Raw genomic sequence first — 25,604 nt, 5'->3', positions numbered from 1 at the left:
GCAGAATGAAAATGTGGGCCTTCAATTCTAGGTAACCATCCCATGGACTAAACTCGCACCGAATGGAAACCTGCTTTGACTGAGGCCCAGGAGCTGCTGTTTGTCAGCTTGGCTCAGTGGTAGAACTCTTCCCTCTGAGACAGAAGGATGTGGGTTCTAAGCCTCACTCCAGGACTTAAGCACAAAATCCAGACTGACTCTTTAGTGCAGTACTGAGGGAGTGCTGCACTGTTGGAGGTGCAGTCTTCCGGATGAGATGTTAAACCAAGGCCTCGTCTGCCCTCTTAGGTGAAGAAGAGCAGGGAAGTTCTCCCCAGTGTCCTGGCTAATATTTATCCCTCAACCAACATTACCAAAACAGATTATCTGGTCATTTATTTCATTGCTGTTTGTGGGAGCTTGCTGTGCACAAATTGGCTGCTGCATTTCCTACATTACATCAGTTATTACACTTCAAAAGTACTTAATTGGTTGTAAAGCATTTTGGAGCATCCTGAGGTGGTGAAAGATGCGATATAAATACAAGTCTTTCTTTAGGCTGGCACTGTACTGCAGGTACTGATGGGGCACTGCATTGATGGAGCTGCTGCCTGTTGGATGAGAGGCCCTGTCTGCCTGTACAGGGAAACCGCAAAAGATCCCAGGGCACCAACTGAAGAATAATAGGAAGTTATCCCGGGGTCCTGGTCAACATTCCCACTTCAGTTAACACCACTAAAACAGATTAACTTGTCATTTATCTCATTGTTGTTTGAGATCTGGAATTCCCTCCCTAACCCTCTCTCCCTCTTTAAGACTCTCCTTAAAACCTACCTCCACCTGCCCTAATATCTCTTTATGTGACTCGGTGTCCAATTTTGTCTGATAACGCACCTGTGAAGCACCTTGGGACATTTTAAGGCGCTATATAAATGCAAGTTGTTGTTGTTGTGGGCCCTTGCTGTGCACAAACAGTGTTCATAACAGCAGTGACTACATTTAATTGGCTGAGAAGTGTTTGGGCATGTCCTGAGGGTATGAGAAGAGCTAAATAAATGCGTAGTTCTTTCTTGTCTGTTGACCTGCTGTTGCGTCTCTGTAAATCTGACCATGTCACTGTTCAATGACCAAGAGGACGGTGTCGGTTTTCAGTCCGAGGATTGCACCGTGAGGATTGTAACCGGAGTGCTGGTTAATCTCGGTCCCCGAAGTCCAGGCTTCATTGCTACTAAGGGGTAAAAAGGCTGGAAATCTGAAAGAGAAAAACAGACTATGCTGGAAATGCACAGCAGGTCAGTCAGATCTGAAAAAAGAAAGATAGCGACCAGACCCGGGCCTAAACTGAGTGGAGGGGGGGGGGGAATCACAGACTGTACGCCCGCAATCTCCCGACCTATGATCATGGAATCGCCCCTACTGTCCTCAGACCAGGCAGTACTTATTCACAATCAATCAGCAGCAGCATATGACAGTTGTGGTCACTGTTCAGTGGCCCCGGGCATTAGATCAGTTTTTAAAAAAAAATAAACTTTAAATAGTGCGGATTATAAAGAGTCTGCCAAATGGTTCCGGCAGTAAATTGTTTGTGCATCTTTTACGGTTTTGGGTGTCATCAGAACAGCTCAATTGCCCTCGACACCCTGCCAGCAATTTAGGGCGCTATTTGGAGTTCAGGGAACAGCCAGCAGGTGGCGGCGCTGCTCTACACTGCTGGAGGAGTGCGGAGGGAGCAGTAATGTGTGACAGCAGGTTCTGCAGCCCGATTTAGGAGTCCGGGTTGGATTGCACTTTCCTGCTGAGCAATGTGTTTACATTACACTCGATCTATAATATCAATGCAAGTCTTGTTTGAGTGATAAACATTTGACGGGCATTAAAAAGAGCATGTGTTAACATTTACTGCCTTAAACACAGCCAAGCAATACAGATAATTTTGGAAACTTATTCTGTTACAAGATAATATTTAACAAATCTTAAAGGAGGTGTTAACTCTGAGCAATGCAGGCAGCCAGTGCTTCAGAGCGGTAGGATAAGGGTCTGAGCCCGAGAGTCCCTCGCACAGTGAGTACCAGTCTGATACCAGTGGAAAGCACCAACTGCCGGCTTGAGAGGAAAAGAAACACAAATGGGCCTGATGTTGATGGAGGGAGGAGAGTGGGGTGGGTACAGGGGGGTGGGGCTCGAGCCCCGATCTGTATATTTAAAGGAACCCGCTGCTTTTCTGTGGGTATCATGCTCGCCTGCCCAACAGAGCAGCTACCATCGGGGCACAACGGGATCAGAGGGGGGCAAGTGAATGGCCACATTTTAACTGGCCCCCCCCCCCTCCACTCCGGCCAGGTTTCTGCCAGGAGGGGGTGGGGAGTTAAAATTGGGTCCAGGGACTCACCACAGGCTGGTCTCACATACCCCCTGTCAATTCTATATTTGTTCACAGGCCTGACGTTATTATAAGACGCACAGAAATTTCTCATGAATATTAATGCAGAAATATCATTGCCAGGCATACAACTTAATAAAAAAACTTATTAGTTAATAAGAGAATGTTTTCATACTTAGCAGTGTAGCACGAAGCCTCCTGGTGTCCCTCAGTGCTGCGGCTCGGTGCTGGGTGTCTCCGAAGCAGGTCGGCTCTGGCCGTTTTTTTTGCTGCAGCTGATAGTCTGCTTGGCCCCGGCAGGATTTGCTGATACGGCAGAAAATCAGTAAAACATGATCCCCGGGGTCGGATTCCACTCCAATTTGGGGCCGAAGCCACTTCAGCAAATCCGGCGGTCGTGACCCATCTCCCCCCCGCCCCACCACACCCTCCCGCTCATGGGAATTTGAGCTAGCAGTCCGTTGAATGGCGTGAATAGCTGGCCACATATAACATCCAGGGATCAGTGACAGCTTCGCATCCAAGAATTGGGAAATGAAGAGCCTCCAGCTCCCCCTCCCCCTGTTTGCCACCTGCCTCAGCCTGTGGGTTCATTTACCCCCTTGCTGTGTATAAAACAGCAGGCCTCGCAGTGTTTTAATGATTTTTCAGTTCACCCGGTGCTTTTTCCATTTTATTTATTTATGTGAAAGTTAAACCCAACAATAAAATCCAGTTATGGAAAGTTTCAGCACTGGACGAGGTGTCGATCCACTCACTTTGTTGCCTCACTGATTAAAACAAACAGCGGACACTCTTTTACTGTTCTTCTCTATTCTGTCTAGAGTAATTTGTTTTAAAGTTTAAAATCTTGAACTTAACTTTTCTTATTCCTTCCACCTTATTGGTCCATTTTGGAGCAGGGAGCAACTGCTTAATAAACAAAATACCATTTGATTGGGTAAAAACAGACTGACGGCTGTGATTGACATGTTTATGTCATAGAACTCGTGATTGACATGTTTGTGTCATAGGCTTTGCACTCCCACTGATGTAGTAAATGAGTCCGTAGTGAGTCAAGGGTTAAATACTGCTTGGCCATGAGCGCCCAGCAGTCCTGGGCCAGTACAGAGTTGTCAGCTTCAATTAGTGACTGACAGACCTGCATTAATGTCCAGCAGTGAAGAGGACAGCTGATTCCTATTGTGTTGATGCAGGTGCAGGCTGGATGAAGTTATCGCCACTATCAGCAGAGTATGCACTAAAGCTGTGTGGTAGGTGTGGCTCAGTTGGTAGTACTCTTGCCTCTGAAGGTTGTGGACTTGAGTACAAAATCTGTTCTTGCACTGTTGGATGTGCTATCTTTCTGATGAGATGTTAAACTGAGGCTCTCTCAGGTAGATGTAAAACAGTCCCATGGTGCTATTTTGAAGAAGAGCAGGGAAGTTCTCCCCAGTGTCCTGGCTAATATTTATCCCTCAAGCAACATCACTAAAACAGATGATCTGGTCATTTATCTCATTCCTGTTTGTGGGACCTTGCTGTGCGCAATTTGGCTGCCACCTTTCCAACATTACAACAGTGACTACGCTTCAGAAGTACTTTATTGGCTGGAAAGCGTTTTGGTACTTCCTGAGGTCACGATAGGTGCTATAGAAATGCAAGTTTCTTTCTTTCCATCACTTGAATCGGTGGTCGTTCTCCAGAAAGTGATAGGAAGGATTTTCTGTTGCAACAGCTCTTTGCGTTTGGAAATAATGAAAATGGAAATTTATGCAAATCCGAGAGAGAGAGAAATTTCAGGTGGGACCAGAACTGGAAGCAGCCTGTAGATTTGAGTTTATGATCATTCTCAGATCGATCACAAGGGGGTGCTGTGACCCTAAGTGTGGTGGTTTGGGAAATTTATGATGTGGAGATGGACTGGGGTTGACAATTGTAAACAATTTTACAACACCAAGTTATAGTCCAGCAATTTTATTTTAAATTCACAAGCTTTCGGAGGCTTCCTCCTTCGTCAGGAGGCTTCCTCCTTCCTCCTGACGAAGGAGGAAGCCTCTGAAAGCTTGTGAATTTAAAATAAAATTGCTGGACTATAACTTGGTGTTGTAAAATTGTTTACAATTGGGAAATTTAAAGTGACTCCTCTGTGTTATGCTCAGGTTGTCAGATTGGCTGAGGAGCTGCATCATGAACAGGACCACTCACTGCACCTGGAGAGGATAAAGAAGGGCCTCGAGGCGCAGATCAAGGACTTAAATGTGAAACTAGAAGAGGCTGAGCAGTTGGCCCTGAAGGGAGGGAAGAAAATCATTCAGAAACTGGAAGGACGGGTAAGAACGTGGGAGCCCGCCCCCCCCGGGAAAATCAGATCCCGATAGATTCATGTTTAACAAGGAAACTGCTGACCATTGTCTGTTTTCTTTTTCATCAATTTTGTTCCCTCCCTCCCCCTGAAGACGCTGATTATTGCTGTGGTAAGGGTTCTGTGGGCACTGCCAACTCTCCAAAGTAAATGTTCATCATGGAATTGTCAGCACACTACTGTTGGCATCACAACTGAGCCCAATCCTATCCTTCACTCAGAAGTTTCATACACACACACACACACACACACGTACATACTCACACATATGCACACACATGCACTCACACATGTGCATACTAACACATGCACACACATGCACACACACATGCACAAATGCATACTCACACATGCACTCACACACATGTGCATACTCACATGCACACTTACATACACACATGCACAAATGCATACTCACACATGTGCATACTCACACATAAACACATACACTTACACATGCACATACATACACACATACACTTACACAAACACACACATATGTGCACATTCACATATGCACTTATACACATGTGCATACTCACATACACACATGTGCATACTCACACTCATGCATGAACACAAGCATACTCACACATACACACACATGTGCCTACTCACACATACACACATGCACTCACACACACGTGCGCACTCACACACATGTAGAAACACACACATGGACACACACACAAATATAAACACACTCACATACATACAGGTGCACACACATATACACATACTTCTTCATGTTGGCAGATTGTGACTAGTGGGGTACCGCAGGGATCAGTGCTTGGGCCCCAGCTATTCACCATATATATCAGTGATTTGGGTGAGGGAACCAAATGTAATATTACCAAGTTTGCTGATGACACAAAACTAGGTGGGAATGTGAGATGTGAGGAGGATGCAAAGAGGCTTCAATGGGATATAGACAGGCCAAGTGAGTGTGCAAGAACATGGCAGATGGAATATAATGTGGAAAAATGTGACTTATCCACTTTGGTCAGAAAAACAGAAATGCAGAGTATTTTTTAAATGTTGAGAGATTGGGAAATGTTGATGTTCAAAGGGACCTGGCTGTCCTTGTACATGAGTCACTGAAAGCTAACATGCAGGTGCAGCAAGCAATTAGGAAGGCAAATGGTATGTTGGCCTTTATTACAAGAGGATTTGAGTACAGGAGTAAAGATGTCTTACTACAATTATATAGGGCCTTGGTGAGACCACACCTGGAGTATTGTGTACAATTTTGGTCTCCTTACCTAAGAAAGGATATACTTGCCATAGAGGGAGTGCAATGAAAGTTCACCAGACTGATTCCTGGGATGGTGGGATTGTCGTATGAGGAGAGATTGAGTAGACTAGGCCTGTATCCTCTAGAGCTTAAAAGAATGAGAGGTGATCTCATTGAAACATACAAAATTCTTACAGGGCTCGACAGGGTAGATGCAGGGAGGATGTTTCCCCTGGCTGGGGAGTCGAGAACTAGGGGTCACAGTCTCAGAATAAGGGGTAGGCCACATAGGACTGAGATAAGAAATTTCTTCACTCAGAGGGTGGTGAATCTTTGGAATTCTCTACCCCAGAGGGCTGTGGAGGCTCAGTCATTGAGTATATTCAAAACAGAAATGGATGGATTTCTTGATATTAAAGCCATCAAGGAATATGGGGATGGTGCAGGAAAATGGCGTTGAGGTAGAAAATCAGCCATGATCTTGTTGAATGGCACAGCAGGCTCGAGGGGCTGGATGGCCTACTCCTGCTCCTATTTCTTATGTTCTTATGCTCTTACACATACACACACACACACACACACACACATACTCACACATATGCACATACACATGCACTCGCACACATGTGCACACTTACAAACACATGCATAATCACACACACACACACACACACAAATATACACACTCTCACATAGATACATACAGGTGCATACACACACACACACACACACACACACACACATGCACACGCACATCATACACACACTCTCCTGTTTCCTTGTAAGGCTGGTGTCCAGGAAGACCTGTTTCTTTTTTATTGACCTCAGTGAATCTGACAGACTGTGGGGAGCCCTGCACTTCAGGAAACAATGGCATTAACGCCCCCACTGACAGACATATAAAAGCAGCCATATGACCCGCCTGCAATGACATTGTGATAACAGGTGAATCAAGCCAGTTTAAATATAAACCGGGAATTCTTCAATGCAGGGGAGACAATGGTATCAGAAGCAGTGACTGATATAAGGTTACATTTTGACCCATTATCTTAGATCTACTGCCTGATTTTGGTCAGTCAGGCGGCAGCTGGAGACTGGGCTGAGATCCGTTTTGCCAAATCTCCACCCACATTGGCACACGGCCCATATTCTACTGCCATTTGGGGCATCCGGGGGTTGGGGGGGGCGGGGCGGGTAGGAGTGTACACCACAAACAGACGGGAACTTAACTTAAATATTCAATGGGGAGGTTGGGGGCATCCTGCACATGGTTTGGTATCGAGGATGTAACTTGCCCCCTCCATGTGTCAGCAGTAATTACACAGAAGATCAAGGAAAGCACACAGTGAGGTGAGTGTCTTTTAGCCAGTTTGTAACCAACTATTTTTTCTTTTTGCCTCCTGCTGGCATTTAGGTTCACTTGAAAGTTGGTTCTTTTTTGGCCCCCCAGCACCATTAATGGCACCAATGGAGTTTGAGGTGTTTGGAAAAAGAGAAGGAATAGCAAAGGGATGCCAGGCAGGGCAGGGGGTGCTCTGTGCCCACCTGCTGGTATCTGCAAATGTAGGCGAACATATCCTCGCTGTGGCAGATGATTTGCGTCACACTTGCCCAGAACAATGTCTGCGTGCACAACCTCAGTGCGACCAGCATTTTAGTTAGAAACTATTGGAGTGTGTAGCTCGTGATTCTTCCCGTTGGTGCCAGGGTGTGAAGAATGTGCTCTTAGCCCTAGATACCACCACAGTGGCAGGAATGCCTGAGATGCCTGGCTGGTGTTTGTCAATATGAACCTCTTGGGACCGAGGTGACCCTTGTCTGATGCAAGCTAAGCGTTGAGATGGACCTGCTGTAGACCGCACCTCTTGTGCTGCTGCATGGGCAGCCTTGGCCCTGTGCCCTTTCTGCCACATTTGCAGGCATCAAGGGAGCTGGTGGGAGTGCACGCACGTGCTGCCACCCTGAGAGAGACAGCCATAGACATTCCTGCTATGCCAATCGTGCTGGGTACTGGCTCAGCGTGGCCATCGATCTGCAGCAAAGCTGAGGGCAGCAGTGAGGTTGGTGGATCCCTGCTTCGTGATCATGGTTCTCTCGAACTGATTTCCAAATGTTTTGATGCTGGAAGAGAAAGGACTCTCCAATCAACATCCCGGGCCTCTAGGGCAGCAGTTTGAGCTTCCATGAGAGAAGCACAGTCTGCTCTAGCGGCCTCTGTAGTGGAGGCCTCTGCTGCAGGTGTCCCTGTAACTGCCACACTCTCTCCAGGGTGGACTGCAGTCCTGCCAAGCCATCTAGCATGGCACAGCACAAGCAGGTAGTGGGTATCTCCACTCGAGCTGCCATCTGCACCACACTGCCTGACATAGCCTCCAATGCCTCCACATATGTTCAGTTCTTTTTTGCAAGTAGGACCTTCTTTTTAAAAATAGGACTCATCAGATCTGGACCCCTAGGTTCTGGTCAGCAGTGTCTTCCTCCTCGTGTAGCTGCCTCTGCTCACTCGTGCACTGTGTCACGCAGTGCACTCCCCCCTCTGGCTGACTTTCTAGATTCCCCAGATTGAATGTCTCTGGGCTGGTGCTTGTGAGCGAGTGAGAGAGTGAGTGATGGCAGGCGTTCTGAAGCTCTGGCAGGGCTAGGTGATCTGGGGCCTCTTGGGGCATGAAGGTGCCATTGAGTTAATGTCGATAAAGGCAGAAACTACAGCTGCCAAGCGGTCAGCCCACTTTGCACGGGCGGCCACGAATCGCGCTGTGTCCCCCACTTCCACTCAGGATTTCACCCGAGTGGAAAATCTGGGATGGAGCTGAGTTCGGAGTTGAAAAGTTCGTCGAGGCTGCACTTAGCCTAAGGGGGCAATTGGGAAAGTAGATTGAGTTGAGGCCAGAGGCAGTTTGCTGTTTGTAGGTTCTGAAGTGGATGGCTTCAGCTTTACCGACATTAACCTGGAGGACGTTATAGCTCATCGTAAGTGCCAAATGTCCAAATGTGCTGTTTCCCTTTGTGTCAAAAAGTGCTTCCAGATTTCACTCTTAAAATGAGGGATGCTTTAATCATTTTGAGCTGCAAAGCTTAAAATCCCACCTGGAAGAGTAGCATTCGCCTGTCACTTGACAGGATGATGGGTTGCACCTTAATAATTATGGGATGCAATTTGACAGGTAACTGTAACCTCAGTGGATGCATGTTGCACACAACAGGCTTCTGACTGGTGTCTCTTTGTACAGGTGAAGGAACTCGAAGTGGAACTAGATGCAGAGCAAAAACGTCACGCAGAGACTGTGAAGACCCTGCGCAAGAATGAGCGTCGGCTGAAGGAACTCGTGTTCCAGGCAGAGGAGGACCAGAAAAACCAGCATCGCATGCAGGAGCTGGCTGAGAGGCTCCAGAACAAGTTAAAGGCCTACAAGAGGCAGGTGGAGGAAGCAGTAAGTATGGATCCCACCTTCCACTGTCAGCGTAAACTTTTTTTTATTCATTCATGGGATTTCGCTGGCGAGGCCAGCATTTATTGCCCATCCCTAATTGCCCTCGAGAAGGTGGTGGTGAGCTGCCTTCTTGAACCGCTGCAGTCCGTGTGGTGAAGGTTCTCCCGCAGTGCTGTTAGGTAGGGAGTTCCAGGATTTTGACTCAGCGACGATGAGGGAACGGCGATATATTTCCAAGTTAGCCCGAGGACTGCGGCACCCAGAATGGTAGGGTGTGGCTTTTACTTTGTCCCCACACAGAAATCTAATATCATGCTTAAGAGTCTTCAAGTTAAGCAACTAAAACATTCACAAAAGCAGGAGCGATTTTGACTTTTGGGTGACCGACCGGAGGAGAGCGCTGATCAACTGCCCATTCCTGTGTCTCAGAGGCAGGAGAACTGTGGGGCGCCAAACAGGCCTCCCAGTGCAGCTCACCAGATCAAGGCCTCAAAATGGGGCCAGGGCAGCAGCCAGCAAGGTAAGTTGCAGGAGGGGGGAGGGGAGGAGCGAGGTTGTGATCGCAGAGGGTGGGGGCTCTGGAGTAGCAGCGGCCCAGATTATTTGTGGGTCTCCTGCTCCTCCAGGTCCCACAAAAATAATTCACCACTTACTTTGACAGGCCTCTTTAGTTCCAGTGCCGGTGGAACTGGCCAGACCATGCACTGTGCAGGCCCCGACCAGTTCTGACCTAAAATGGCAACCGGGGACCTAGTTACATCATAGGACCCTGATTTCCATAAAAGGGGCCTATCACCTGAAACAGGGGGTGCTTTGGACACCCGGCAGTAGGCCTCTCTCAAAATGGAGCCGGCCACATCGCTGGTGTTAACGGGATGGTAAGGCTACCGACGCCATTTTGAGGCTGTTACCACTCTATTAATGCCAGGTGAAGGCAGTCAAAATTGACCCCGTTGAGTTTCTATTTGATCGATATGTAGTGAACAGTGTCTCTCCACAGGGACAAACCCCACTTACCAAAATGAAGTCAGCTTAGGTGCAGGTTAACAGAGTCAAGCATTAGCAACCCCCAAATATGTGCAGGGATACTGCTGGAGATTGACTAGATAAAACTGCCTTATCCATTCAGGCACTGGCGTGCAGAGTTACCTGGAGCCAATTGCGAAAAATCCCAGACCCCACTTATAGCACCACCCCTCCAGTTCCCAATTAATGAGCCAGGCTGGCTAGTCAATCATTAACAGTGCCTTAGAGTTCTGTGGACCTACCGGCTCAAGTATCAGATTAAGAGTATCAAGAGTCTGCCATAGGGGTTTGACTTGGTTCCAATCTTCTAGTGCCAGACATGTCATATTGAAATCAGTTTGACCCCAAAGATCCCCCCTCCCACCCCTGCCCAAGAAGGATGGAGGATATGGGTTCAGTCTTGTAATTCCTTCCAGTTTTAACCAAAAAAGCACAGGCACTTCCATAGTGAGAAGAAGGGAAAATTGGATGGCAAGTCATCAGCACATTCTCATGGACAGATTAGCAGCTGCCATTAGAGAGGCATTAGCACAGGTGCAGAAGCGACTCTGTAGCTCTCTTCTCAGTGAGGGACACTGTGGTGGGAGGACTTGAGGCAGTGTAGAAGATATCTCTAATTGCATTCTGTCAAATGGTGTTTTTATTTTCCATAATCATGCAGCTACTTGCAAAACAAATGTTGATTAATAGAGGGAACATATGGAACAATTCATGTTCATTATGTAATAGCCCCATGAGGTTTTGCTACATCTATGCAGAAGAATTGAACCACTTTCAATGTACAATTTTCCTCCCCTCTTAGTTTATTTTCTTCATTTCACTGTGGGTTATTCAGTCATCCTTATCGACTACAGTTCAAAGAGGTTTCTGAATGATCCTTATAGGCCGTGTCAGGCAGGACAACAAACCTGAAGTGTTTACATGATGGTTGATAAATATATACTAATTCAGAGAGAGTGGCCCTGAACTCTATCATTGTTGATGTCATTCAGCGAGACCTGTATCAAAGTACACGCCTGGGACTGACTTATCTGACTGACTGAGATAGGTGTCTTTTCTAATCTGTTCTGAGATCCAGTTTGATTTTACCGAAGTAGAGGGAGAACACTGTGGGACTAAGTGAATTCAGGCTCAGTCGAAGTCTTCAGAAGAGAACTGGACATTTTCCCAATTCAACAGGGGGAAAGACATTGGTTGTATGTGGGAGTTCCCTGTTACCATTTTTGTAATTCCTTACCATTTCTTTTTTTTTGCAGGAAGAACAGGCCAACATGAATCTGGCAAAGTACAGAAAGACGGTCCATGAGCTAGACGACGCAGAGGAGCGCGCCGACATCGCAGAGGCGGCTCTGACCAAGATACGCACCAAAAACCGGGCCAGCTTTGGCAAAGGCTACTCCTCGGTAAAGGTTTCCACTGACTCATTTCATCCTTTGCACAGGACAGTGTGTGTGGTGAATGCTTCTGTGTGTCCAGTGGTGTTCTGGTCGTATTTTAATGTTGTTGCTGATGGTCTGTCCGTGAAAATCAGCAGAACCTTTGGCTGGCTGAAGAATTAGTTTCCACATATCTAAAGAAAGAAAGAAAGAAATAACTTGCATTTATATAGCACCTTTCACAATGTCAGGATGTCCCAAAACGCTTTACAGCCAATGAAGTACTTTTGAAGTGTAGTCACTGTTGTAATGTAGGAAACGCGGCAGCAAATTGGCGCCCTGCAAGGTCCTACAAACAGCAATGTGATAATGACCAGATAATCAGTTTTTAGTGATGTTGGTTCAGGGATAAATGTTGGCCAGGACACCGGGGAGAACTCCCCTGCTCTTCTTTGAAATAATACCATAGGATCTTTTACGTCCACCTGAGAGGCCAGACGGGACCTCGGTTTAACATCTCATCCGAAAGACTACAGTGCAGCATTCCCTCCCTGTAACAGCTTGTCATTGGTGGGTCACTGCTTTCTCTTCTAGCACTCATTGTAAACAATTTTAGATTAAAAAGGTACGACCTGCAAAAAAGCCTACAGTACAAAGTCATCCATTATATTTAGCTTAGCCATGTTTTATATTTGTAAACAATTTTACAACACCAAGTTATAGTCCAACGATTTTTATTTGAAATCTACAAGCTTTCGGAGGCTTCCTCCTTCCTCAGGTAAATGTTCAGGAGCTCCTTACCTGAGGAAGGAGGAAGCCTCCGAAAGCTTGTAGATTTCAAATAAAAATTGTTGGACTATAACTTGGTGTTGTAAAATTGTTTACAATTGTCAACCCCAGTCCATCACCGGCATCTCCACATCATGTTTTATATTCACATCTTACTGCTTTTGATTTAGGAATTTATTTTAATATGTCGGTGTCGTGCACTTTTCTAACAGGCAGCAGAGGTGGTCGATTTCAGGCATCTTCTTTTCAATTTGTTTGTGAATTTGTGCCCATCAAGGTGAGAGCTGTTGATGCTGAGAAATTGGAACACAATGTCTGCATCCAGCATGGTCAGATCTCGATTAGTATGATTCAGTGCTGCGTAAAGCTTCCTCTACTCTGCCCTAACAATGTGCCTGAGCCCCAGCCTCAATACTTTTTTAAAAATTCATTCATGGGATGTGGGCGTCGCTGACGAGGCCAGCATTTATTGCCCATCCCTAATTGCTCTTGAGAAGGTGGCGGTGAGCCGCCTTCTTGAACCGCTGCAGTTCGTGTGGTGACGGTTCTCCCACAGTGCTGTTAGGAAGGGAGTTCCAGAATTTTGACCCAGCGACGATGAAGGAACGGCGATATATTTCCAAGTCGGGATGGTGTGTGACTTGGAGGGGAACGTGCAGGTGGTGTTGTTACCATGTGCCTGCTGCTCTTGTCCTTTTAGGTGGTAGAAATCGCGGGTTTGGGAGGTGCTGTCGAAGAAGCCTTGGTGAGTTGCTGCAGTGCATCCTGTAGATGGTACACACTGCAGCCACAGTGCGCCGGTGGTGGAGGGAGTGAATGTTTAGGGTGGTGGATGGGGTGCCAATCAAGCAGGCTGCTTTGTCCTGGATGGTGTCGAGCTTCTTGAGTGTTGTTGGAGCTGCACTCATCCAGGCAAGTGGAGAGTATTCCATCACACCCCTGACTTGTGCCTTGTAGATGGTGGAAAGGCTTTGGGGCGTCAGGAGGTGAGTCACTCGCTGCAGAATACCCAGCCTCTGGCCTGCTCTTGTAGCCACAGTATTTATGTGGCCAGTCCAGTTTAGTTTCTGGTCAATGGTGACCCCCAGGATGTTGATGGTGGAGGATTCGGCGACGGTAATGCCGTTGAATGTCAAGGGAAGGTGGTTAGACTCTCTCTTGTTGGAGATGGTCATTGCCTGGTACTTGTCTGGTGCGAATGTTACTGAAAGACTAAACCAGGGTGACAGTTTGATAGTCCCACAGTGAGATTATCAATTTAGTATAAGTTAAGGCTGATTTCGTGCTGTGGGCTCCAGAAACTAGGGATTGACCATTTCATATAGGTCAGCCAGACTTTCATTTGGTTTGAGGTTGAACCCAGGTCCCAGGCCTGAAAGGCCAGTATCCAATCCACAATACCACCAAATCCCTTTGCCAGTGACTGTTAGAAAATGCCAAAGAGAGGCTCAAAAACAACTTATAACGCCTTTAACATAGTAAAATGTCCCATGGTGTTTCTCAGGAGCGTTAACAGGCAAACAATTGTTTCGGGACAGTTTGTTAGAGCAGCATGTTCTAAAGGCAACCAAAGAGCAGGCTAGCCTAGATCTGGTAATGTGTAATGAGACAGGATTAATTAATGACCTCATTATAAAGGAGCCTCTAGGTAGCAGTGATCACAATATGATTGAATTTCGCATTCATTTGAGGGAGAGAGAGTAGGTCTAAGACTAATGTTTTAAATTTCATAAGGGTAATTATGAGGGCATGAAAACAGAGCTGGCTAAAGTGAACTGGGAAATTAGGTTAAGGGATAGGTCAGTAGAGATGCAGTGGCAGACATTTAATGAGATATTTCATAACACTCAGCAAAGGTATATTCCAGTGAGAAAGAAAGACTCCAGGGGAAGAACGTACCATCCGTGGCTAACTAAGGAAGTTAAAGATAGTATCAAATTGAAATAAAAAGCATACAATTCCACAATTGTATGCTTCGTGGGTGGCAGGTCAGAAGATTGGACAGAATATAAAAAACAGCAAAGAATGACTAAAAGAATAAGAGGGAGGAAGAAAGCTAGCTAGAAATATAAAAACAGATAGTAAGAGTTTCTACAGATATTTAAAAAGGAAAAGAGTAAGTAAAGTGAGCGTTGGTCCTCCAGAGAGTGAGTCTAGGGAATTAATAATGGAGAATAAGGAAATGGCAGATGAATTCAACAGATATTTTGCATCCGTCTTTACTGTAGAGGATACAAATAACATGCCAGAAATAATTGTGAATCAAGAGGTGAAAGGGAGGGGGGAGCTTAAAACATTTACAATCACCAGGGAAAGGGTTCTGAAAAAATTATTAGAACTAAAAGTTGACAAATCCCCAGGTCCTGACAGACTTCATCACAGGATCTTAAAAGAAGTGGCTGCAGAGATACTAGATACATTGGTATTAATTTTCCAAAATTCCCTAGATTCTGGAAGGATCCCATCAGAATGGAAAAAAGCGAATGTAACTCCTCTGTTCAAGAAAGGACGGAGACAGAAAGCAGGAAACTGCAGGCCAGTTAGCTCAACATCTGGCATAGGGAAAATGCTAGAATCTATTATTAAGGCGGTTGTAGCAGGGCACTTAGAAAATCTCAATGCAATCAGGCAGAGTCAACAAGGCTTTGTGAAAGGGAAATCGTGTTTGACTAATTTATTAGAGTTCGTTGGGGAAGTAACAAGCAAAGTGGATAAAGGGGATCCTGTGGATGTGGTGTACTTGGATTTCCAGAAGGCTTTTGACAAGGTGCCACATCAAAGGCTACTACACAAAATAAGAGCTCATGGTGTAGGGAGTAACATATTAGCATGGATAGAGGATTGGTTAGCTAACAGGAAACAGAGAGTAGGCATAAATGGGTCATTTTCAGGTTGGCAAGATGTAACAAGTGGAGTGCCACAGGGATCAGCGCTGGGTCCTCAACTATTTACAATCTATATCAATGACTTGGATGAAGGGACCGAATGTATGGTTGTTAAATTTGCTGATGATACAAAGGTAGGTAGGAAAGTAAGTTGTGAAGAGGGCATAAGGAGTCTGCAAAGAGATATAGATAGGTTAAGTGAGTGGGCAAAAATTTGGCTGATGGAGTATAATGTAGGAAAATGTGAACTTGTCCACTTTGGCAGGAGGAATAGTAAAGCAGTATATTATTTAAATGGAGAGAGATTGCAGAACTCTGAGATGCAGAGGGGTCTGAGTGTCCTAGTACATGAATCACAAAAAGTTAGTATGCAGGTACAGCAAGTGATTGGGAAGGCAAATGGAATGTTGTCATTTATTGCAAGGGGAATGGAATATAAAAGTAGAGGTGTTTTGCTACAGTTGTACAGGGCATTGGTGAGACCACATCTAGAATACTGTGTGCAGTTTTGGTCTCCTTATTTAAGAAAGGACATAATTGCTTTAGAGGTGGTTCAGAGAAGGTTCACTCGACTGATTCCTGGGATGAGGGGGTTATCTTATGAGGAAAGGTTGGACAAGTTGGGCCTGTATACATTGGAGTTTAGAAGAATGAGAGGTGATCTTACTGAAACATATAAGATCCTGAGGGGACTTGAATGGCTAGATGCTGAGGGGATGTTTCCCCTTGTGGGAGAGACTAGAACTAGGGGCCACAGTTTAAAAATAAGGGGTCTCCCATTTAAGACTGAGATGAGGAGAATTTTTTTCTCTCAGAGAGTTGTGAGTCTGTGGAACTCCCTTACCCAGAGAGCGGTGGAGGCAGGGTCATTGAATATTTTTAAGGCTGAGTTAGATAGATTCCTGATTAACAAGGGAGTCAAAGGTTATAGCAGGTAGACAGGAAAGTAGGGTTAATGTCACAATCAGATCAGTCATGATCTTATCAAATAGCAGAGCAGGCTCGAGGGGCCAAATGGCCGACTCCTGCTCTTAATTCATATGTTCGTAATTGACACCAAGCCAAAGGAGACATTCGGACAGGTGACCAAAAACTTGATCAAAGAGGTAGGTTTTAAGGAGTGTCTTAAAGAAGGAGAGAGAGGTGGAGAGATGGAGAGGTTTGGGAGGGAATTCCAGAGTTTAGGGCCTAGGCAGCTGAAGGCACGGCCACCAATGGTGGGGTGGAGGCAGCCGGGGATGCGCAAGAGACTAGAATTGGAGGAATGCAGAGTTCACAGAAGGTTATAGGGTTGAAGGAGGTTACAGAGACAGCTCAGAATGATCATCAATCTCTGGTACCCTCGCGAGCTTAGAATAATCGCCACTCTCTGGTACCCTTGTAAGCTCAGAATGATTGTCACTCTCTAGTACTCTCAATAGCTCAGAATGATCATCACTCTCTTGTACCCTTGCGAACTTAGAATGATTGTCACTCTCTAGGACTCTCGCTAGCTCAGAATGATTGTCGCTCTCTGGTACCTTCGCTCACAGCAAGAAAAGTCATGGCCACATTTAAGAGCCTGCCAACGAAGCCACAGCTGAGATCTAGTGATTTTTGTAAATGGCCCAATAGCTGCTGTGGACTCCATTGAACCTGCCAATGTAAAAGGTAATTTGTGAGCTATATGCCAGTTCTTTGCCCTGGCACTGATGGAGGACTTGATAGAGGCAAAGTGCTCCATGAATAACACTGCTTCCTGTATGCTCGGGTGTCATCTGATGCCCGTAGTCCAAATAATTCCAACCTCTCAGCTAAATCGAGATTATGCAGCCATGTAAAAGAAGAGCGAGAAGTCAAATGTGGTTAAAAGTACAACAGAACAGTTGGGTCTGAAGCCAAGTGTCACCTGTTGTCTCCTTTTCTTTTTTCATGAATCTCTTCATGTGAATTATTGAAAGGCCAGAAACTTCCTCTTTAGTCAGAAATCTGTATGTAAAATATAAGTAACACTTGACAATGAACATGTAGTTTGGATAGGAGTTTGTTACACAACAAATTCTTTAACCGTACATGGTAGAAACCAACCAAACTATCTGTAAGCCTCATTTTCCCACTTCTCAAGCAAAGAATGAGCAGCTTAACTAGTTGAGAAGTGCGAAAGATCGGTAATCTACCTAAATGTAAGGAATCACAATGCTAATGGAAAATGTTCAACCGTGCTGGTTCACTGCCGTCACCCAATTTCACCTTTACTAGCAGTCTTCAGCTCATTCTGCTGTCACTCTGTTGCTGAATTCACCATGACAGGCACAACTGAACTCTTCACAACAGCAGCCCCACTTAGCCTACCATTTCAGGTTTCAAAGAAACCCCCAAAGACAGTCCACGCGTTGTGTGTGTGTCTGTGTGTATATCGATGTGTGTTTGTGTGTGTATACCTATGTTTTTTTTATTCGTTCATGGGATGTGCGAGGCCGGCATTTATTGCCCATCCCTAATTGCCCTTGAGAAGGTGGTGGTGAGCCGCCTTCTTGAACCGCTGCAGTCCGTGTGGTGACGGTTCTCCCACAGTGCTGTTAGGAAGGGAGTTCCAGGATTTTGACCCAGCGACGATGAAGGAACGGCGATATATTTCCAAGTTGGGATGGTGTGTGACTTGGAGGGGAACGTGCAGGTGGTGTTGTTCCCATGCGCCTGCTGCTCTTGTCCTTCTAGGTGGTAGAGGTCGCGGGTTTGGGAGGTGCTGTCGAAGAAGCCTTGGCGAGTTGCTGCAGTGCATCCTGTGGATGGTGCACACTGCAGCCACAGTGCGCCGGTGGTGAAGGGAGTGAATGTTTAGGGTGGTGGATGGGGTGCCAATCAAGCGGGCTGCTTTATCTTGGATGGTGTCGAGCTTCTTGAGTGTTGTTGGAGCTGCACTCATCCAGGCAAGTGGAGAGTATTCCATCACACTCCTGACTTGTGCCTTGTTGATGGTGGAAAGGCTTTGGGGAGTCAGGAGGTGAGTCACTCGCCGCAGAATACCCAGCCTCTGACCTGCTCTCATAGCCACAGTATTTATATGGCTGGTCCAGTTAAGTTTCTGGTCAATGGTGACCCCCAGGATGTTGATGGTGGGGGATTCGGCGATGGTAATGCCGTTGAATGTCAAGGGGAGGTGGTTAGACTCTCTCTTGTTGGAGATGGTCATTGCCTGGCACTGATCTGGCGCGAATGTTACTTGCCACTTATCAGCCCAAGCCTGGATGTTGTCCAGGTCCTGCTGCATGCGGGCTCGGACTGCTTCATTATTTGACGGGTTGCAAATGGAACTGAACACTGTGCAATCATCAGTGAACATCCCCATTTCTGACCTTATGATGGAGAGAAGGTCATTGATGAAGCAGCTGAAGATGGTTGGGCCTCGGACATTGCCCTGAGGAACTCCTGCAGCAATGCCCTGGGGCTGAGATGATTGGCCTCCAACAACCACTACCATCTTCCTTTGTGCTGGGTATGACTCCAGCCACTGGAGAGTTTTCCCCGATTCCCATTGACTTCAATTTTACTCGGGCTCCTTGGTGCCACACTCGGTCAAATGCTGCCTTGATGTCAATGGCAGTCACTCTCACCTCACCTCTGGAATTCAGCTCTTTTGTCCATGTTTGGACCAAGGCTGTAATGAGGTCTGGAGCCGAGCGGTCCTGGCAGAACCCAAACTGAGCATCGGAGAGCAGGTTATTAGTGTAAAAGTGCCGCTTGATAGCACTATCGATGACACCTTCCATCACTTTGCTAATGATTTAGAGTGGACTGATGGGGCGGTAATTGGCCGGATTGGATTTGTCCTGCTTTTTGTGGACAGGGCATACCTGGGCAATTTTCCACATTATCTGGTAGATGCCAGTGCTGGAACAGCTTGGCTAGAGGCACGGCTAGTTCTGGAGCACAAGTCTTCAGCACTACAGCCGGGATGTTGTCGGGGCCCATAGCCTTTGCTGTATCCAGTGCACTCAGCCGTTTCTTGATATCACGTGGAGTGAATCGAATTGGCTGAAGACTGGCTACTGTGATGGTGGGGATATCGGGAGGAGGTTGAGATGGATCATCCATTCGGCACTTCTGGCTGAAGATGGTTGCAAACGCTTCAGCCTTGCCTTTTGCACTCACGTGTTGGACTCCGCCATCATTGAGGATGGGGATGTTTGCAGAGCCTCCTCCTCCCGTTAGTTGTTTAATTGTCCACCACCATTCACGACTGGATGTGGCAGGACTGCAGAGCTTTGATCTGATCCGTTGTTTGTGGAATCGCTTAGCTCTATAGCATGTTGCTTCCACTGTTTAGCATGCACGTAGTGCTGAGTTGGAGCTTCACCAGGTTGGCACCTCATTTTTAGGTATGTGCGTCTGTGTGTATATCGATTTGTGGCTGTGTGTGTGTATCTATGTGTGTCTTTGTGTTTATCCCTGTGTGTCTGTGTGTGTATATATCTGTGTGTATCCATGTGTGTATATATCTGTGTGTCTGTGTGTATATCTGTGTGTGTGTCTGTGTGCATATCTATGTGTGTGTGTGTGTGTGTGTCTGTGTGTCTCTATGTGTATCTGTGTGTGTATATCTGAGTGTGTCTGTGTGATTCAGAGATTCGATCATTCATTTGTTCATGTCATTAAAACTTAACATTGAAAAAGAAACACTTCCCAATTGAGCTGAGAGCTTTCATGGAGCATTGAGCTGTGCACTGATAGTGGAGGTGGGCTGAAAAACCCTACTGGGGGTCGGTGAAAGCTGTTCGTGACGGTTTGTCCATTCGTTTTCCTTTCAGCCCCTAAAACTTTGAAGGGATCTGACAGAAAATGCTAATGGCACACTTTTCACTAATTTTAGCGTATTCCTGCTCATAAGCCTTAATGTATTGAGAATAATAAGGGCCTTGATCTGTTTCTCTCACTCGTGCCCATTACCAGTGAGATCAGGAACTTAGCAATTGGAGCCAAATGATAAGTGAACTGTGTCTTACTGCAAAACTAATTTGAGACATTAATAACTCCTGACAGATGTCTGGATCAAAGATGTCTTATGTGAGATGTCTTATGCAATACCTATTACACACTGATTACTGGTAAACGTTGCTGGGAGCAGGCAGCCTACTTCAAAACTTCAACAACCTTTGGTTCTTTAGCCCAATTATTAGTGCAGTGTTTTGTCAGCCGTTAGGCAATTTCCCAGATAAAAGTTCTGTTCAGTATTTGACGATGCCAAAACTATTTTAGAGCCAAGACCCAACTAATGATGCCCCTGAAGTGTATTTGGCAACATGTCTCGATTGAAAAGTTGCACATTTTTCAGACAAGTCTGAATCATCAGTCCAGCTAACTGTGCAGCACAAATGCCTCTGATCAGCATCAGTAAAACGAAGGCATTCTGGTATTATGCCATGTCCTGTAACCATAGTTAAACGCAGGTGTTGAGGCCCAACCTGATACCAGAACAAGACGGAGGGAAACTCCCTGGCACTTGAGGTTTCAGTACCTGTGTGAAGCTGTTTTATCTTGTAGAATATGAATGTGCCATCAGCTATTCAAAGTCACTTCTTTGCCAAGCAGCTGGTAACATAATGTCTGTGCCTGGCATGGCCAGTGGTGCATTCATGCAATGTGTTGTGACATGAATGAGAATCAGGAGTTAGCAGTAGGGCAAGGGACAAGGAAAGCTTAAGAATCAGGAATATTAAATGTTCAGTTAGTTTAAGGTGATACAATGCCCCCCTTCCTACCACAGCATTGTAACTACTATTGGCAATATCCTGGTCTGTTCGAGGCATTACACAGCCACCCCAATACAGCTGTAGGATGATCTCAAGCCCTTAAAGACCATGGCCAGAATTTTCCTCTTCATGCCAGAGGAGGTTCAGGGGGAGATTTCCACCTGCTGCCATTTTCCATGGTCAGGACTGATTTACGGAGAGTGGGCGCACCACCAAGAGGGAGGCTACCACTGCTGAGGAGGGAAATGCAGTGGGGTGCCCACAGCCGCAGTAGAAGAGATGGGAGCCACAGTTAAAAGGGCAGGAGAGCGCCGCTGTCAGTGATTGAAGCCATTGTGGAGGGAGGGGAGGCCACTACTAGACCTCCTCTCTCTAGCCAACGGAGTAGGTAGCAGCAGCAAGCTCCCTCGATGACTACTCCCACTCCTCTCCTGATAGACTCTGGGGTCAGTGGGTTCAGCAGCAACAAGTAGGGAAATTGGGCAGCTTGCCAGGCCCACCTCTCGTTTACATGCAGCAGGTGGAGAAATGGGGGAGCACTGGCCTTCGCAGCTGGGGGCGGGGTGGAGGGGGAAAGTAGGGGGAAAGTAGGGGTCAGGGTAGGAACTTGGCAGTAGGCCGCACAACCGATTCTCCTGCCATTTCCGCTGCCATAGGACCCTTTGGGACTGTTTAATGGAGGAGAATCCAGCCCCATATTAGATATGTTTCTTCATTTAATTGAATGCTGTGAAGTCGCCAGTGACCATTAACGTGTTGACGCAGTCCTACGCATCATCCGATCTGGGCAGCCCTGTGGAGGGGACCAACTGCAGCATTGGTACAACTTGAGTCTGTAACACTGTCCATTTGCTAAGCGCTATTAATAAAGTGTGCAGTTAACAACTGTCCAGCAGTAAGAACTGCTATTCATAAGACGATAATGTAAAGAGTTATGCCACAGAAAATGCTTTTTTAGGTGGATTAATGTCAAATTGATTCTCATTATTCCCCTTATTAATAAAATGCACTCATTCCCACCTTCTATTTAAGTTCACCCGTGCCATGAACCATTCCCATGGGACTCACATGTGGTGACTGAGTTTGGAAACTCAGATGGGCCAATTTTCATCCCTCGCAGGTAGTGCATTGAAAACGGCAGCGTAACACTTAGAGCAGAGAAGGTTAAAGGGAGATTTAATAGAGTTGGTCAAAATCATGAGGGATTTTAATTGAATAAATAAGGAGAAATTGTTTCCACCGACAGGTTAAGATAATTGGCAAAAGAACCAGCGGGGAGATGAAGATAAATATTTCTATGCAGCAAGTTGTTATGATTTGGAATGCACTGCCTGAAAGGGTGGTGGAAGTAGATTCAATAGTAACTTTTAAAAGGGAACTGGATATATACTTGAAAAGGAAAAAACGCAGGGCTATAGGAAAAGAGCAGGGGAGTGGGACTAATTGAATAGCTCTTTCAAAGAGCCGGCGCAGGTATGATGGGCTGAATGGCCTCCTGTAGTGTATGACTCTGTGAGATCTTAAAAGAAAAACAGTGGGGTGACATGGTGTGAGGTGGGGAATATATATATTGTGATACACAAGGTATCACGATTGTGTGGGATAGGCTGGATGGACCAGTGGCTCTTTTCCTGTCCATTATTATTCATACATTCGTAAAAACATAAGAAAAGTCAAGGATGAGAAAAGGACATTCAACCCATTGAACCTCATCCTTCCCATCATCAGCTTCCTTTTAAATTTCCCCCATGTTCTTCCATCTGGAAAATTGGATCAAACATTTGAATGAAGAAATTCTTCCTAATAACTGTTTCAAAACTGTTGTCACTCATTTAAATTGACATCTTTTGTCCTATTTTTCTTGCTTAATTTGAAGTAATATTCTGGGCTTACCTTATCCATCCTAACCATTTAATACTTCGAATAGCTCCGTGACAATGTTAAGGTCTCCCCTTAACTCATTTCTGTTTAGATGAAAGTGTTTAACTTTCTCTCATCATCTTTTACTTTCTTCCTCTTATACTTGGGATCAGTCTTGTGCTCTGTGCCCTTTTTCTTTTTGTGTGGTGACAAACTGAATACCATACTCTGGTGTGTGGTCTCTGGAGTGTGGACATTGCAAGAGTCTTGGGATAACTTCTACAGGCTTGTACAGCACTGCTCTGGCTATATTTGTCAACATGCTATTTGTTTTTTCTAATTGCTTCACCAGACATTGGACATGTTAAGTAAATGGTCACTCCCAATTCTAAGTCTCCTTTTGTTTATGAAATCTTTGTATACTTACAATGCACATTTTTGACCAATGCACAATATTTTACCTTTATGAGGGTTGCATTCCTTTCGCCATTTATCTGCCTAAATTGCACAGCCAGTCTAAATCATTCTGTAAATCTAGACAACACCATCGACATACATTGAAACACACACAAGATGTAACCAAAATAATATTGCTGACTTCTGCTGTTTTAACCTACAGGGTTACAATTCACCCTTTGCAACACTAGTCAGATCTCCCAGCTCGGCTGGGTCAGAAGGACGAGGAGAGAAAATCCTGAATGACGATGATTCCACCTCTCTCATTCCCACCTACCTTAATTCCCTTAAGAAGCTGATTGTTGAATAACACACAGAAAGAAAAGACCACATCTCATGCACTAACTGTACCTGGGAAGTACCACACAGGGAAAGGCAGCCGACATTTACCACTGGAGCAACGTGCAACAAAACGATGTGGACATCTAGATGTCTTTGCTGCGTGCGCACACTGCCATTTGATATGGACACCCAGACTGGTAGGAGCATCAAATAAGCACTCTTACCAAGTGGCGTTTCAAGAAGTTTTAAAAATGTATTTTTCACATTTAATTGCTTGTGTTCAATATGACTACATGCACTGTGCTTGTGTGGGAAATCAGTTGGTTGGGAGCAATGGGTCACAGATGCTGTTGAAGCCACATTGCATGCTACTGATAGACTAGGCACTCTTCCAAATCTACTGTTAGCAACCAAATAAATGGTTAATGAAAGTAGAGTTTACTTAACCAGTTAGGTTAACAAAATAAAATTGTTAAATCTGGTCAGCTAACCTAGATTTGGTGTGAAGTTAGCCATGTTTTGACTCAGCATTTCAGAGATTAGTTCTTGCTTTCCCAGGTCGACATTTCAGTGACCTTGAAATTCAGTGTAACAAAGTGCCGATTCATGTTTTGAAGCCACACTGTAGTAAAATATTGACATTTCCAGCAAATGCATTTTTGGATATATATCATTATGAGAAGCAGGGAATGTTATATTTTTAATTGCATTATATTTATATATATATATATATATATTATGGACTGCTTGGTTGAATCTATAATGCAGCTTTAAGTAGCCCCATAATTACAGATGGAACTCTCCATAGCTAATCCTTACTTTAACCTATAATGACCTGTACCATTTGTGTAATCCATGGTGATTGTGAATATATTATTGTGCATTTTAAAATATAATAAACCAACATAATCATCTTCCGACTAAATATTTTCTTTAGAGGAGGAGGAGCAACTGTTGCTGCTGATGTAGTTACTGTTGTGTATTATGATGAAAGGTCAAACCTTTAAGTAAAGCCACTGTTGCTACTCACCATCTCGGCTCAGATAAAGAAAGGCCAACTGGGCAAAGTACAGAAAGTTGGCTGAGATCAGCTGTCCCCCCAGAGGAAAAATATCCCAGCCATCAGCCAGTGCCTTTGGGAGATGAGAAAAACAGGCAACAAGTGTAACAAAAACTCAGCACTGTTTTGTTTCTTTATCTGTGTACCTGAGTGTAAAATGCTGTGATTTTAGATAACATTTTATGGCATAGAGGCCAGTCACCCTGGGGAATCATTGCGATTGTACTCTGAGCTGAATGATTATGTTAATAAATGCAGTTAGCTGAAGTTTTTTTTTCCAGTTGGCAAATGGAGTTCCAGGAAACCCATGTTTCCATTTCTAAAATGTTACCAACACTGATTGCCTTGGCTCCTAATTTCTCAGCATTTTGCCTTAAAGTTCTCATACAGCTTCTTTTAGTAAATGGAATTCACAATAAGATGGCTTCTTGGCACTCGTGACAGGGATAAGCCCACAAGATGCATCGTCGAGGGGGCAAAGGTCAAAGCACAATCTCAAATGCCACACCAGCAACTGAGATGTATTTTTTTGTTAGTAAGATGAAGGAGCATGTGCTGATCTGCAAGATTGTATTGCAGTCCGGTAAATAAGCCTTTCCCTTCAGCAATAGCAGCCTGTGTAGCTGATAATATTTGGAGACTCTTGACGACATTTGCAGAGCCATCGACCAAAGTGGAGATCAGTTCAAATTACCATGAATCACACGTGTATGTAACAACCCAGAGATATTTAAAACAGACACTGCAAGTATCTCCTGCAGCACACTTAAGGG

The 25,604-nt window shown here is 45.3% G+C and overlaps 1 protein-coding gene and 1 long non-coding RNA gene across 4 annotated transcripts in view; one reads left to right on the top strand and one right to left on the bottom strand.

The window, feature by feature from the left end:
* The window catches only part of LOC137341248 (putative uncharacterized protein MYH16), a 314,830-nt gene extending 290,145 nt beyond the window's left edge, over positions 1-24,685 (top strand). For all 3 annotated transcript variants that reach the window (XM_068004337.1, XM_068004334.1, XM_068004335.1), the window contains 4 exons: positions 4,501-4,671; positions 9,168-9,368; positions 11,651-11,797; positions 23,653-24,685. In XM_068004337.1, coding sequence (XP_067860438.1) covers positions 4,501-4,671; positions 9,168-9,368; positions 11,651-11,797; positions 23,653-23,799 — 666 coding nt within the window. In that variant the 3' untranslated portion in view covers positions 23,800-24,685. The remainder of the gene's footprint in view (positions 1-4,500; positions 4,672-9,167; positions 9,369-11,650; positions 11,798-23,652) is intronic.
* Positions 361-2,767, bottom strand: LOC137341250 (uncharacterized). Its single transcript, XR_010966995.1, has 2 exons — positions 2,535-2,767; positions 361-1,231 (listed from the first exon to the last, which is right to left on the bottom strand). It is a non-coding gene; the product is annotated as an uncharacterized lncRNA (long non-coding RNA).
* Positions 24,686-25,604: the final 919 nt, after the last annotated feature.

This window comes from Heptranchias perlo, chromosome 23 (genome assembly GCF_035084215.1).
Source record: "Heptranchias perlo isolate sHepPer1 chromosome 23, sHepPer1.hap1, whole genome shotgun sequence".
In the NCBI taxonomy this organism is placed as follows: domain Eukaryota; kingdom Metazoa; phylum Chordata; class Chondrichthyes; order Hexanchiformes; family Hexanchidae; genus Heptranchias; species Heptranchias perlo.
This window is presented reverse-complemented; position numbering and strand designations above follow the sequence as displayed.